General features: G+C 37.8%; 1 protein-coding gene across 4 annotated transcripts in view; it reads right to left on the reverse strand.

Moving 5' to 3' along the window:
- The window catches only part of WDFY3 (WD repeat and FYVE domain containing 3), a 275,707-nt gene that overhangs the window by 164,373 nt on the left and 94,739 nt on the right, over positions 1 to 16,595 (reverse strand). For all 4 annotated transcript variants that reach the window (XM_059375153.1, XM_059375137.1, XM_059375145.1 and 1 more), the window contains exons 3-4: positions 16,157 to 16,367; positions 5,787 to 5,910 (exon numbers count right to left, since the gene is read on the reverse strand). In XM_059375153.1, coding sequence (XP_059231136.1) covers positions 5,787 to 5,910; positions 16,157 to 16,336 — 304 coding nt within the window. In that variant the 5' untranslated portion in view covers positions 16,337 to 16,367. The remainder of the gene's footprint in view (positions 1 to 5,786; positions 5,911 to 16,156; positions 16,368 to 16,595) is intronic.

A 16,595-nucleotide genomic window follows, 5' to 3' on the forward strand; every position in this document is an offset into this window, starting at 1 on the left:
GAAAGACTGAGCAGCGGTGGAGGAAGAGGGAGAGGGAGAAGCAGACTCCCCATTGAGCAGGGAGCCCAAGGCAGGGCTCCATTCCAAGACCCTGGGTTCATGACCTGAGCCAAAGGCAGACACTTAACCAAATGAGGCACAGACACTTACATGAATGAGCTACCCAGGCACCCTGCCCCCATCCAAGTTTGATAACATTCACTAAAAGAAACTTCCAATATTAAACACTAAAAATAAAAGAATAAGAATTCCCACAGCCAGGGGTCTTTAAGACTGACAAAGGATATACTCCAAAATTATGCTTTTCTCTTTTAACCATAGTAAGTCTGGCTTTTCTAACACTTCTAATTCTCAAAGCATTTTAAAAGATAAACCACCAAATAGAGAAATCCTCTATCAAAAATCAGTAAATATTTTTTTGAGCACCTCATCTGTGACAAGTAGTCCTCTAAGTCATATAAGGGTGAACACAACAGATAGTAAAACTAAGTAAACTAAGATATTTTCAGATGACAAAGCTCTATAGGCAGTATTTAAGGTGACTGAATAAAATACTGGTGTGGGGATAGAGGATAAAGGATCTATTTGAGATAGGGTGAACAGGAAAGTTTTCTCTTATGGAAGTAATATCTACAAAAATTGAATTTCAATTCAATGGACTCTGAAGTTAATAAATTTCAAAATTTAAAACTAAAAATTATATGGAATTACATGATCTGGAAAAATGTATCTTAAAAATACCCAGAAATCAAGAAGTCATGCTATATTTGCAACTTCTGATTGAGTCTAGAATTATTGTAACATAAAAAGTTTAAGAAAAACCCCCGTGTAACTATTACTGTATTTAACAATAAGACATCGTGTGCTTCATTTAAGATACTTTCCATTTTGTCGAAAAACCTACCCTATGTATGTAAAATCATAAGAGGACTTAGGAAAACAATTCTCTAGGGCAGAAAAGTGTTTTTCTACAAACATGCAGATTAGGTATTTTAAAAAGACAGCAACAGAAAAGCAAGTATAAATACAATTTGGGGAATATTTTATTCTAATCCAGGGATACCGCTCAAGAAAGAAAATTCAATGACAGGAGTCAGTATAGAACAGAGAAATTTCCCTTCATGTTACCTGTTTAAAATAGCTAAAAAGGCATAAAATACACAAATCTTATATTTAAGTGCAACTTCTCTGTTCTACAGAAATAACTGAAATCAGGAAAGACAAAAAGAATGCAGTCCCACTGTACGTGGAGAAAGGAGAAGACAGGGGTGGGAAGTTACCTTAAACTATCTCACAACCTTTCACTGAACTTGCTTTACGGACTGCAAGTATAATTAAAATCATCTCACTTTAAAATCCATACATCGATTAATACAATGTACTACTTCCGAATAAGAAACTTAGTCCCTCGATCTAAAAATATTGTAATGGCTGTTGCTCCAAAGACTCCATGATGGGCTCTCGTTAAAGATGGAAGGTTATGCACATGCATTTATCTCTGTTCTCTCCTGAAGCCCCACAGCCATGGACTGAATTGTGTCCCTCTTCCTCAAATTCCTCTGTGGAAGCACTAACTCTTAACGTGATGGTATCAGAGATGCCTCTGAAAGACAATTAGGGTTCAGATGCAGTCATGATGGTAGGGGTCCTCATGATGACATTAATGCCCTCATAAGAAGAGACACCCGTGCTCTGTCTCTTCTCCAGGTGAGGCCACCTTGAGAAGGTGCTATTTGAAAGCCAGGAAGAAAGATCTCACCAGAAACCAATCACACTGACACTCTGATCTTAAGACTTTCAGGCTCCAGAACTGTGAAGGAATATTTCTCTTATTTACATCACTGGTCTATGGTATTTTGTTACGGCAGCTTGAGCAGATTAATACACCCACTAAAATGGTTATAAAAGGATTTTTCAAAAAGGCTAAACCCATAAGGACAAAAAGAATAGGAAAGATGAAAGCAACATTTTGGATACGAAAATAGCAGAGAGGTTAGTGGTAACTGATTTACCAAACTCTAGAATCTTAAAGCAAGTGCAGGAAAAATGAAAAAGCAACTAAATGACAACAGAACCTCCAACAGGCTCAGGAATTGGTGGGTGCCAGGTGCTTCTAGAAGTGGAGTAAACATGGGAGTGTACACAGAAGGCCTGGTAAAAGTATGTTAAAGAGCACTGAGGACCCCCCCCCCCCCCCGATCCCACTAATGTGGGCACCACACTGGGTGTTTGCTCACTGCAAAGAGTGAGGGAGTGTGTCAAGGTTGGGGCGGGAGCGGGGGAGCGAGGCCATCACACCAGGCCCAGCTGCGGGCTCATGGAGATCATGCAGAAGCAGAAGCTTACGCCCTGAATGCTGAAGGTCCTCAGACCTTATCCCTACTTGGCTTCCAAAATGCTGAGAGGCAGACATGTATCTTCCAAGTAGAAACTGGACATTCTTAACTGGGGACTCTGCCTAGCTCAGGGGAGAGAGTCAACAGAATAGCCTCACAAGAGCACGCTGGGCTGACGCCCACAGTTTCAAGCCCCACCCACAAGTGCAGAGCTGCGGGCAGCTTTCTATGGCCCCATTCTTACATAGGAGCAGATGGCCAAGGAAGTCCTCTAACCTAAAAGACAGACAAAAGCAAATTAACAAAAACGGCCACCTGAAAGAAACAGAACTAAAAAGAGAATCTATGAAAGAATAGACACCAATAAAAAAAGAAACATTTAGGAATTAAAATTACAAGTCACAAATGAAAACAAAACAACCTTCATAAAAGGGCTGGATGGTAAAACTGATAGGGTCAAAAGCCAAAAATACAAAATGAGAGAAAATAAGAAAATGAGAGGGACAGTCTCAGGGGTACACCTGACTAGAAAAAGAAAACTGAGTGGAGGATATTATTATATAAATAATTCCCAAAATTTTCCCAAAGTTCAAAGCTCAGTGTAATGTATAAGAATATATGCTCCAAGGCATGGTATCATGAAATTTTTGACCAGGAGAGCCAAAGAGAGGATCCTAAATGCTCAAAAAAGGAAAAAAAGGCTGATCAAAGAAACAAACAACAATCTAGGTAGCTTCAGGTTTCTCAATAGCAGTGCAGGAATCCAGAATATGAAGGAGAAATTATTTTTAAATTCTCACATGAAATTATTTCTAACCTAGAATCTGATACCTACTGAAAGGGGGATAAATGTAATGCAAGCTGCAAGATTTTCCAAAATGACCCCGGGAGCTCACCCTGGGCTGCCTGGAGAAGGACCTAGCTAAGACACCCCCTACAACTACATCCCCAAGGGAGTTGCTAGACCTAAACTCAACTTCCCATGACACTGGTAGCTTCCGCTGTTTAGTAGGAGGGCCTGTAACTTCCCCTGGGGCCCAAAGTCTCCTGGGACTAAACAGCAATGATCTGTAAACAGCTCCTATAAACATCCAAGAGACACTCAATTCCAGTACTCAAACAGCGTAGATCATAAGCAGTTTCTTTTATTTCTTCACTGATAAGTTCATATTTGTGTTTGTACTTCAGGAATGGAGGGGCATCAGGGATTTTCCAAGCACACTTTTCTATGAGATAATGAGAGTGGTGGACCTGTGTCTGCTGCTGAACCCCTGGTTTTGTGTTTCTCCTTTCTGCAATAAAGTCATGCTAAATGACCTGTTGTTCTAAGCCAAGGTACCTGCAAGGCTGTCCACCTGAAGATTTCACCCTCCTTTATAAAAAGAAAGGAACCCATCTTTCACAGTAACAGTCAAAAAAATTTTTTTTTCACTAATGGTATTTCTAAAAAACACAACAAAATGAAAGCATACAAACACACAAAACCTAAACCTTAAATGGTAATTCCCCTGCATCTTTCCTCAGGAAACTGCTGGAAAAGATGCCTTAACAAAAATGAAAAAGTTAGGGGCGCCTAGGTGGCTCAGTGACTTAAAGCCTCTGCCTTCGGCTCAGGTCATGATCCCAGGGTCCTGGGATTGAGCCCTGCGTGGGGCTCTGCTCAGCGGGGAGCCTGCTTCCCCATCTCTCTGCCTGCCTCTCTGCCTACTTGTGATCTCTGTCTGTCAAATGAATAAATAAAATCTTAAAAAAAAAAAAAATGAAAAAGTTAGTTTGAGAAAGAAAGATGCCTTGAGATTCAGAAAACAGAAGTTCCATCTCAAAGAACTAGAAAGATACCTCAGACAACATGAGTGGAAAAATAAAAGGGACAGCTATGCGGCTGGCCTAGGGAGCAACTACCATGGATTAATGGATTAATGCAAGCCAGAAAGTTCCGGAAGAGCTATCTGAAAGTTCCGGAAGAGCTATCTGAAAGAAGATGAAACTGTCAGAATATCTGATGCCTTCAATGATATTGAAGGGAGATTCAGAAAAACATTTTAGCAATAGGGGATGAATGTGGGATGAAAATCTACAAAAGGAAACAAAATATAGGCAATTATTAACTCAGTTGGAGGTGGAGGAAAAGAAGTCTTCAAGAAAAGAAATCACAGCATACCATATGACTCATCTTAAATACTGTGGTCACAGTCCATACAAGATAATACTGATCTAATCAAATTGTGACAGAACTATACTGGAGGGACTTAGAAAGCACACACGTATGGGCAATGGTGGTGAACTTTAGAGAATGAAAGCCTCATTTTCTTTTGTGGAAGTCAAAAGATAGATCTAAATGTGGAAAAAAAGGAGGGGCACATACTGCAAGCACATCATTTAGAGGCACAGGTAAATGCCAAAAAAATTTTTTTTAATGTGAGAGTGAGAAATGGAGTTGAACTAGTATGATGGACTAGTATAATGTTTTTAATTAACATTTTAACTATCTGACCTTTAAATACATGCCTGTATTAGGTTAATAAAATATAAATTTAAAAATAAGATTACTAAATAAAAGCATTATTGTTAACTATGGGAAAAACAGGAATTTGATGGGATGAAAAAATAAGTGATTGTCCAAAGGGACATTATAAAGAGAATTCAAATCATCAATTTATTAGTCTAATGCTTCAATAAGAAAGCTACCACCCAAACAACCATTACAAAACCCAAATAACAAAATAAAGTCAAGAAACTTATTTTAATATTGGATAAAGGGAGGATACCTGAGGAACTTTAAAATTACCGAATAAAGCTTATTATATGTAAAAATTATAGGTTAAAGACCCCTAAGCAGTCTAATAGGAAGATGAAGTCACACACAAATAACCCCTGGTGGAATTGAGAAGCAAAGAGTAGTTACAAAGAGGTTTTTCCTTTGATTAAGGGAATCAAGAAACATTCCATCGAAGAGGTAGGAGTTAATATCTAAGCTTCAAAGATTTAGACATACCGATGGTAGGGGGGAGAGTCTCCCCTCTGGGTGAACCATCGTAAGTAAAGGATAAAAATAAGAGCTCAGCATGTTTACAACTATAAGCAGCTTGGTTTGGTTGAAATATAGAAAAGAAAACAAGAAATAATATTGTAGACTAAAAATAACTTCATACAGCCAGATCCTGGATTTGCCTTCAATGTCATGCTAGGAATCTGGATTTTGTTCAGAAGGAAACAGTGTTCTTGGGAGTGCAGGGGTGGGGATCGGAGGTCCCAGGACAATGGTCTTGAGTACAGCTGCTCCACTTGGGAGATGCTGAACCCACCAACAGCAGGGAGTGTGAGAATGGAAACGGGGACAGGTAATTAAAACCCACATGGATAAAACTGAGTCAATTTTCTCTTTTATTTTAATAGCACTTTTACCAAACAGTCTATTCAAATAGTTTTTCCTGGTTTCAGTAAAAATACCTGTGGATTTGTTTGATGCTCTCCTTCGAATTTCTGTCACCATCAGTCGTGAGACTTGGGTTGTGAACTGCAGAAGGTCAGAAAATTTTTCTGTCATCGTATTTGGCGGAGCATTTCCAAAAACCTGTGGATGAAAAAAAAAGCCACAATTTTAATGAAGCATTGCCAACTACTGACTTTCATTCTGTATATTTCAAAGTATGGTATGACTTGAAAATCAAGTCAAAAAAGTATTCTTATACAGATACTTTGAATCTGAGTATGTTTAAAATACAACTCTTTCAATAAATCATATCTAGCCACATTTCCTAGTACATATTACACAATCTTTTGAATTAATGATTAAATAAATGAAATAAAAGCCAAAGTATAATTATCTGTGTGTAAAATCTGAATCCATCTTACTGGTAAACTTTAGAAAGCATGTTTCTTTGAAGAGATCTAAATTAAGAATTTAGAGAAAGAGAAGCCTGGGTGGTTTAGTGGGTTAAGTTTCAGACTCTTGGTTTAGGCTCAGGTCATGATCCATGGATCCTGAGGTGGAGCTGAGCGGTGCCCCACCCTGAGTATGGCTCTGCACTCAGCAGAAAGTCTGCCTGAAGATTCTCACATTCACTCACGCCCACTCACATTCCAATGTGTGCTCTCTCTTTAAAATAAGTAAATACATCTAAAAAAAAAAAAAATTAGAGAAAAATGTAAGGTTCCATGATGGTACACAGATACATCAGATGGTGAAGAGCAGGGATTCATCTATAGTTAAGTCCTAGACTGAATACAGAATTACTAAACTCATGCTATAGCTCAGAATTTCTAAACTGTACAATTTCCAAAATAGTACTGTTAGGAAAAAGATTAAAGAAAATGAATGATGAGGGTCCTGAAATATACTTGTTTTAATAAAAAAAACTAAGACAAATGAACTTTAGAATAAATCTTTTAAAAAAAAGTTTTTATTTATTTAGAGAGCGAGAATGCGCATTCAAGTGGGGAAGGGGAGGGAGGGAGAGGGAGAATCTTAAGCAGACTTTCTCTGAGCATGGAGCCCTACATGGGGCAGGGCTCCATCTGAAGACCACTGATCATGCGTGACCTGAGCCTAAACCAAGAGCTGGAAGCTTAACCCACTGAGCCATGAGGCACCCCTAGAATACATACTTCTTAAAGATAAATCAGTGTGGACTCAGCAAAGAGGACAAAGAAATGAAACCTGGAACAACAGTCTTAGGAAAAGAAATGGCTATTTAACTGGATGTATCCTGAAATATTATTTTGAAAAATGTTCTTTTATGCTAAAAGGAAATCCGGTCTTCTAAAACTATTATGACAGCTCTCTATTATAATACTCATCACACAGTATCTTGTATTCTTATTATCTATTCAAATGTCACTCAAAAGGAGGGATTATATCTTACTCATCTTCGTATTCTATTTTACCTTAATTTATGGAGATATCCCCTAAATATGTTTGTTTATATCCTGTTTCCTACACCCACAACAACAAATTCTAGAGAACACTTAAGTAGAACTGAAGGCTAAATAAATTGTAACATGAGAATACAAAATTATGAAAGAAAACAAAAACAAGGAAATAAATCAGGCTAGGGAATAGATGGGGGGAAAAAAACACAAAATCTAAGACCAAAAGACCAGTTCTGTATTTGCCATGTTTGGGTCATAAATTTTGGCTCAAATATACAAAAGAGAAGAACTACTCTACTACATGGTTCACAATGTCCTTAGGTAAGAAAAAATATATATCTAAGGAAGTATCTCCATTTTTATACTAAAACATAAAAATTTCTTTCCAAGGATCCTCAAGAAAAGGATACAGCTTATAATGTAATTTCCTTATAACAAATATATTTCTTACATTCTTACAACACATACTATATTCCTTATAATACCAAACAAACAAATCAACTCTACAGGGTATACTTTTGTTTGGCTATCTAAGGACTGTTCATTAACTTTACATAGGAGTAATTTTACATGATCTTAAAGAATAAACTGGACTTTTCAAGACCTCAATAAATTGGGTTTTTTTGGCTGAGATACTGATAAATGTTATGTGTTTATAACTCAACTGGGTCATTTGTTAGTAAGACCCATATTCTTTAACAAACAAATTGGAGGCAGACTAGAAACTGAGAAGCCTAATAATGACAAAGGCTTGAATAACCATTCTACTACCAACTCAGAAATGTGAGTATATAACTGTTATTTATAAAACCATCGTGGGGGTACCTGGGTGGCTCAGTCGTTAAGCATCTACCTTCAGCTCAGGTCATGATCCCAGGGTCCGGGATCAAGCCCCGCACTGGGCTCCCTGATCAGCAGGAAGCCTGCTTTGCCCTCTCCCACTCCCCTACTTATATTCCCTCTGTCACTGTCAATCTCTGTCAAATAAATAAATAAAATCTGTAAAAACAATTTTGTATTTTGCTAAGGCAATTATGAAGCTTTTCATCAAACTAATTTAAAACAGGCAAATATTCCTATTACTCAGAATATATTAATACATATTTTGCTACTAAGAATTATTATTTTTTTAAAAGATTTATTTTATTTATTTATTTGACAGAGATCACAAGTCGGCGAGAGGCAGGCAGAGAGAGAGGAGGAAGCAGGCTCTCTGCAGAACAGAGAGCCCGATGCCGGGCTCAATCCTAGGACCCTGCGACCATGACCTGAGCTGAAGGCAGTGGCTCAATCCACTGAGCCACCCAGGCGCCCCGCTACTAAGAATTATTAAGAATTATTTTATTCTGGGGACGCCTGGGTGGCTCAGTTGGTTAAGCAGCTGCCTTCGGCTCAGGTCATGATCCCAGCACCCTGGGATCGAGTCCCACATCGGGCTCCTTGCTCGGCAGGGAGCCTGCTTCTCCCTCTGCCTCTGCCTGCCATTCTGTCTGCCTGTGCTTGCTCTCTCTCCCTCTCTCTGACAAATAAATAAAATCTTAAAAAAAAAAAAAAAGAATTATTTTATTCTGAAGAGTTATGAGGACAACTTCATAAAACAAAAAGATCGTTTCTTAGACAGTATATGGATATAGTTATTGAAGCAGTCTCCACCCTAGGTGAATAATATATTATTAAAAATGCAACTAACGTGGGGCACCTGGGTGGCTCAGTCGGCTAAATGCCCAAAACGATTTCTGCTCAGGTCATGATCTCAGGGTTTTGAGATGAGGGCCTGCATTGGGCTCCACACTGGGCGTGGAGCCTGCATAAGATTCTCTCTCTCCTTCTGTCCCTTTACCGCCCTCCCACTCTGCTTTGAAAGAAAGAAAAAAATCTAAATTTTCATACAAATCCTGACATTTAACAGCTTTATTGACATGAGAAACTTTTTTCAAAAGATATGCCTTCCTTGAACTGACCAAATCACTATTACAGAAAAAGAGTTATGTCCTATTTGCTAATTTGAAACGAACAACTATTGCTTCTTTGACATAAACAACTTTTAGTCTAGTGATTCATTCTTTTCATTTATTCACTCATAAATATTTATTGATCTGTATATATGCCAGGCAACATCTGGAGTCATGAATACAAAGGTAAAGAGGTAGTGGTGAATACCAAAGTAAATGAATCAAAGAGGATTCCTGTGCTTGCGGAGTTCATATTTTAGTACAGGAGAGAAACATTAGACAAATTAAGAATAGAAATTACATTAGTGATATGTTCTAAAGGAAGTAAACAGGGTAACTAGAAGGGAATGCCTATTGTGGGGACAGGCTATCCAAGAAGGTCTCCCTGAGATGACACTGCCATGAAGGAATGACACTGCGTGATGAGACAAAGTCACACAATTCAGACTGCCAAACAAAGAGGGTGCTGGGCACCTCAAAGAGCTGTGCTAAGAGGTGGACATGGACGAGGGACTGGGGTAGGGGAGGAATCCAAAGACTGGTGCAAATGGAATGTATTTTATGAGATGGGAAATGTGCAAGATAAGGTGGGAGAAGTACAGGGACTAAAACATGAACTGACATTTAGATAATACTGAACATCTAAGGTAGCAAAGAGTAGATTTTTCTGTCATTAACTTCAACAATTAAATCTAAAATATTAGTACATAACCACCTTCTACAAATAGCAATATTACTTAAAAAAGGGCAACATTTCAATCATGTACTTAAAGGTGTGCTACAGAGGATGGAGCATGAGCTGGGAGTACAAGGAGGATGAGATTCTCTTCACCCTCAGACACTACTGGTCAAATTTTTCTGGTTCTCCATCTCCCCATTTGCCAAAGGACAGAGCTAAGCAAGAGACTGTTCAACTCAGAAGAAATGACTCTAGAACATCTATGTGACCTTCATAACTCAGATTTAAAAAAAAAAAACAAAACAGCAATGAGGAACAAATATGCTATCTACCAAATTCAGGAAGATTAACAGTTACCAAACAAAGAACATTTATAATGTGCCTAGCACTATGCAAATACTTGACAGAGAATTATCATTTAAATCTCATAAAATCCTATATAGTGTCCTCATTTTTATAGATAAGGAAATTAAAGCTTAGAAAAGTTAAACAACTAAAGCCAGAAGGTGGTGGAGACAGAACTCAAAATTAGGTCTGTCTGATTCCAAGCATTGCTTTTATCACTCAGTATTATGCTGTCTCATTTAAACTTCGTATGAACCCTAGCACTGTCACTTTACACAGTTTTACCTTAAGAGGGGAACAGCACAGTGAGACTTGATTTCAGAAGAGTCATTTTTAATATCCACCTGAACTACAGAAAATTTTCTGGCATTTCCTCAACTAAATGTTTTTGGCATACTCAGAGAGAACATACTAATAGTGTTATTTTAATGCCAAGTATAGCACGAAAGCTCAATATAGGGATGCCAGGGTGGCTCAGTCAGTTAAGCATCTGCCTTTGGCTCAGGTCATGATCCTAAGGTCCTGAGGCCCCATGTCCATCCAGCTCCTTGCTCAGCTGGGAGCCTGCTTCTCCCTCTGTCTGCCAATCTCCCTGCTCGTGCTCTCTTTGACAAATAAATAAATAAAAATCTTTAAAAAACAAACAAACAAACAACTCCATATATATTTGTTGCTGAATAAAGCTACTCAAAAATTAAATATGACTAATAACAGAGGTTGTAATTTTTACAAAGTTTTCTAAAATGGTGTCTTTTGTTTCCTAAACATATGTAATATTTAAAAATCAGTGATGTAGTACTGACTATCAGGAGTCCTGGAATAATTTGCTATACATAACATTTTTAAAATTAACAATGAAGATACAATTGCATTACTTCATAGTAAGTGAGTCTTCTTATTAATTAATATAAATTATTAGGAAAACATGTGTATTCTCCCTGTTTCTAAGAAGGACCACCAACTCAAAAGAAACTGAGAACGCTCAGTCCCTTTCTCTCCTTCGGAGTACGCCTGGCTCAGAACATGCACTCTAATCTGCTCTGCAAGGGTCTTGCAACTACTCAGTTTTGCCAATGGCTGGGTAAGAAAATATAACTATTTCAGATGTGAATTTAGCAAATCCTTTCTTGCACAGCCCTAAGCTACACTGTCCAATATCAACTGTACTGGTATTAGGTAATAAGAACTTAACTGTGTATATGTAAACACAAAGCTGTAAAAATGTAAACAGTTCACCTGACTCCTGATCTCACTCTCATTTGATTCTCAACTTGAGCATTCTTTTAAAGCCAACAATTTAAAAGTAAAGGTCACTTGTAAGGGATAAAAAAGAAAAACACTATATTCAACTTAGGTGCTTCTAAATATAAATAATTAAAAAACAAAGGGAGTTTCTAATAGAAGATCTAGTTAGTAAAATTGTATTGTAAAACACACAATGAAGTATGATAACATATACCACAGTAATTAACAATGACAGTTAATTTTTAGATGACTAAAATGTTACTCACTTTTTAATAGTTTAAGCCAAGTATTTGTCAATAAGCTTTTGTTCTTAAGACTAAAAGAATTATTAAGATTATTTATTTTTTTAAGAATTATTTTTAAGAATCCTGGATAAATAGTATTCGGCTTTTCTCAGACTCCATCATCATCTCTCAGATGACAGCAGCAATCTCCTTGCAGGACTGTGATGAAGACCACGGGAGGCAGCTGAAGACCTCAGCATGAGCCCTGGCCCAGAAAAAGGACTCAACACATGCCATTTCTCAACCTGTGTCTCTTAAAGGCAAAAATCACACATTGAAATAACACTACTGAGCACTCTTTAATAATGATTCTGTAGATAGATGCTCATGTCTAACAGCAATATGGTTTATTTGCCATTTAGCAAGAATCAAGCAGTCTCAAAAACTGATAGCACATTTCATTTTTAGCAATCATGGCCGGAACTCTAGAACCATACTGAGCTATTCTTTCACTCTTTTTTCTTTTTTTTTTTTTTTGTTCTTTTCTTTCTTTCTTTTTTTTTAAAGAGAGGGAGGAAGCTGGGAAGAGACAGAGGGAGGGAGAGAGAGAGAGAAAAAATCTTAAGGAGGCTCCACACCCCAACACAGAGCCCAACACAGAGCTCGATCTCCCAACCCTGAGATCACGACCTGAGCCAAAATCAAAATTCAGACACTTAACCAGACACCCTTTATTAAAGCTCTTTCTTAGCAGTGGAGAATGTTCATGTATAAATGGTCAAACACTAAAGAAATACAGCTATATATTTCAAACTTAATGGATTGGATATCTTATCTAAGGATAATTTTCTTTTGCTAATGACAATCCAGTGAATACTATGTATTTTTTAAATTGGTCACAATAGTACGGAAAAAAGTTCCTATCTTTTTATTAGTTAAGAGCTAACTGATCTTTATGATATTTAAATCACTCACTGTACTAGAGGTGTAAGGCAAGGCATATATAAGTGCTTTTACTCAGGCAATTAAAAATTTTGACTTGAAAGAATAATGAAACTTCTGACAATATATAACATAAGAGAACTAAGTCACAGTCTAAGCAATAGAGAATCACTAAAGCATCTCAACTCTACTTAACAAACAAATATTTAGATGATTCTTCCAGCCTAAGCCTCACTTGAATTGGCTATAGAAGCCTTACTGATGAAATACATGGGACACATATGTAGGATATTACTTACTAATTTGTGTTAACAGCTGAGAACAACTGCCTTAACTATTCTGAACATTACCATCACTTCGTTAATGTGTATAAATCTGAGAGAAGAAAATTACCTCAAACTATTCAGTAGGCCAATAGTACATTGTAACAATGAGATAGAACAAAAATAAAAAGATTAAAAAAGAAACAAACAACTTCCCAGAACTGATTCCAATAAAAATTAATGACTGTTACCTCTCCCTGCTCGTGCTCTTTTTGACAAATAAATAAATAAAAATCTTTAAAAAACAAACAAACAAACAAACAACTCCATATATATTTGTTGCTGAATAAAGCTACTCAAAAATTAAATATGACTAATAACAGAGGTTGTAATTTTTACAAAGTTTTCTAAAATGGTGTCTTTTGTTTCCTAAACATATGTAATATTTAAAAATCAGTGACGTGGTACTGACTATCAGGAGTCCTGGAATAATTTGCTATACATAACATTTTTAAAATTAACAATGAAGATACAATTGAAAAAAAATGGCTGTCTGTAATCTGTTCTCTCTCTCACTTTCACAGCAGCTATTTTAAACCCTTCCCCACCTCTCTGCATGTTCCTACATGAACATCTCCTCTCTCCATCATTCTCAGCCTCTTATTTCACAGATTAAAAAAATGAACAACCTCTAAATGTACTAATGTTTGCACCCGCTCTTCCCATTTACTCAACCCGATGGGTGATGTACGAACTGGTCTCTCTTACTATCCTCCGTCTACCCCTGCCCCTCTGCCACCAGCCCAGCAAAACCTCAATCCCCATAAATAATATATCTTTCTGCCTGATCTGCTTCTACACGCATGCTGCCAAGTGCCTGCAGGAGAAAAATCACACGCCCACATGGCTAAGATCCAGTACAAATTTATCATCTCCAACTTCCACTGGACCCTCAATGCCCTTTAATTCTTTCAACATCCCTTTCAACCATCACTCTCATTCTCTTTTGTAATATTCCAAATCATCACAATTTTCTTAAACCCCTTAACTTACTCCAAGGCTCATCTTCTGTTGATGACTATAAGAAATTGAGGTCATCAAGCAAGATCTTATTCAACTTCTCATACCTAACTACAAATCATATTCACACCCAACAAAATGTGCTCTTCTCCGGGTTGGAGTATCCTTCTCCTGGGCAAGGCTCACCTGCGCCCCTGCTCCCCAGTAATCTGACTCCATGCTCTCCTCTCTCAATCACTTCAATCACTTTCACTCTTAAAAATTTCCTCTTCCACTGGTTTCTCCCTTCTCTTTATGTGCCAGAATCTCCTCCATCTTTACATACAAAGCAAAACACAAGAAACACACACACAAAAACCCTTCTTATCATCAAGTTCACATCCATTAATCTCTTTGGTTCTCCTTTCTTTCAAATTTCTACAAGCCCAGTATATTCCTATTGCCTCTCTTCATCTCCCATTCACTTATCAACTCACTGTTTTCTGGTTCTGCCATTCTAGTAACTTACAAACCATCAAATTTCATGAACATTCATCTTATTGGGTCTCTCTCTATGATACATGGTAGTGCTGACTACTTTCTCTTTTCATACATTTATCTTTGGGCTCTATAGCCGCCCCTCTCCTGATTCTTTTTGTACTGCTACTGTCCAACTCCTGTTGTGTACCCTTCAGGTGTTCCTCTCCTTTCATTAGACATTCTTATTCTCCATGGATGATCCTTAGTTGAGTGCTCTTCTCACTTGGCACTATAAGCCATGAGTACACTCTCTCATCCCCTTCCAGGATTTCAACTACCCCATTCTTGCCAGAGTCCCCAAAGCACATATCCAGCCAAATCTTATACCCGAGTTTCTAACTCTGCTTACTGAATACATTCACTTGGGAAGCTCACAAATAATTCAACTGAATCTATCTTTTAAAATTTTCTTTCTGAGCAAATGGGAAAAACAATTCCCAGTTAGTTTCCCAAATTAGAAACCTAGTAGACACCTTACCTTGCTCCCTTCTACTCTCTTACTCTATTGCTTAAAATACTTCATTGGCTCCTCATGCCTCCCAGAAAAGTGCTGACTTCTAATACAATATACAAACCCATCATGATGTACCTCTGATCAATCTTGACAGTCTTTTTTTTTGTTGTTCCTCCTTGATATAAAATCAACTTCTTGGGACTCCTTATAGATGTTGGCACATATGAAAATATTTGTTGCTTTTTATCTTGATTCATGCTTTAATCTCTTACTCTAATTATCTTCTTGGTTAATCTGGTCCAGTTAATTCCAATTGGGCTAATGGTTATCATTTAAGGCCTCAAGAATCACATCATATTGTCTCTCTCTTTTTTTAAGATTTACCTATTTATATGACAGAGAGAAAAAAGAGTATATGCACACACGCACGTGAGCAGGGAAAGGGTAGAGGGAGAGAGAGAGACTCTCAAGCAGATTCCCTGCTGCTCACAGAGCCTGATGCAGGGCTTGATCCCACCACTCCAGATCACAACCTGAGCTAAAATCAAGAGTCGGGTGTTCAATTGACTGAGCCACCCACGTGCCCCTACATCACATTCTTGAAGGACACCTCCCTTCCCCAATACCCACAGACTTTTAAACAACTTTCTTTCAAGGGGTGACCTTCAGTGCTGAAAAAGCTAAAAGCAGCAACAGTGACTGGCGGTGAGGAGCAGTGGGGTCTGAAAGCCTCTGGAACTACCTGAATTTTTGAACTATGTACTTGTACAGCTTGGATAAAAATATAAAAATTAAATATTCCCACCAAGACTGTTACACATGTAATCAACTTCACAAAATACCTTAAAAATTAACTCTATTTAGACTCTCTTGGGCCTATAACTACAAAATCTCTTACAGAAAACCTGCCAAACAACAAAGCAAACTGAGATGATTCCATCAAGTATACAAAATATACTTGGGCAATTACATTCTTTGGTGCAATAAACCATCATTTCAAAAAAAAAAAAAAGGAAATAGCAAATGGTAATTTATAACGCATCCCTCTTCCAAAACTCAACCATTATAGGAACATTTTACAGAATGCTCAGTCTTCCTTTTATCTGTTAAACTAAATGGAATTCACTCCGACCAGGTCTCAGATAAAGTTACGTGGCTCACAGTAAATTGAAAGGAAGTAAAGAAAACATCAAGCTTCTAAACACTCATTCTAACATTTCTTCCTCTCTGTGATTTACTCTAACCTTCAAATTCCTGCAGTGTTAACCAGTCCTGGAAAGCATGGCCTCAGCAATGTGGACTTACCCTGTTAAACACTGGCAGCATCATGTACAGCTTCTCCTCTTGTTCCTTCTGAGTCATGTGCCGGGGAGGATGGCACAACTCCGTGAAGAGACGGCGGAGGTGCATCAGTCCTAAGGCGTTGTCCTGGGGGCTGCACTCCTCCTGCCTTGGTCGCCCCATGATCCTCTTCACCATGTTCATCTTGGCTGGTTGGTGATAAACACTTCTGATTCTGTGGGAAGAAGTTCATATGCAGATAGTCAAAATGTCAGCATCCTGACCAAGTCAAGAGCTTAGAAAAAGCCAGGAAAACATCTTTTTCTACTTCTTCAAACAGAAAAGGTAGAGAGGCAAAACTAATTTTGATTAAGCCTCCCTAAGTGACAAATTAGGAATCATGGCACCCAATATTCCTACTGGCTTTGGCATAATTTGTATAAAATGTAAAACATTAAGTGTA

The sequence above is a fragment of the Mustela nigripes genome, chromosome 1 (genome assembly GCF_022355385.1).
Source record: "Mustela nigripes isolate SB6536 chromosome 1, MUSNIG.SB6536, whole genome shotgun sequence".
Classification (NCBI taxonomy): Eukaryota; Metazoa; Chordata; class Mammalia; order Carnivora; family Mustelidae; genus Mustela; species Mustela nigripes.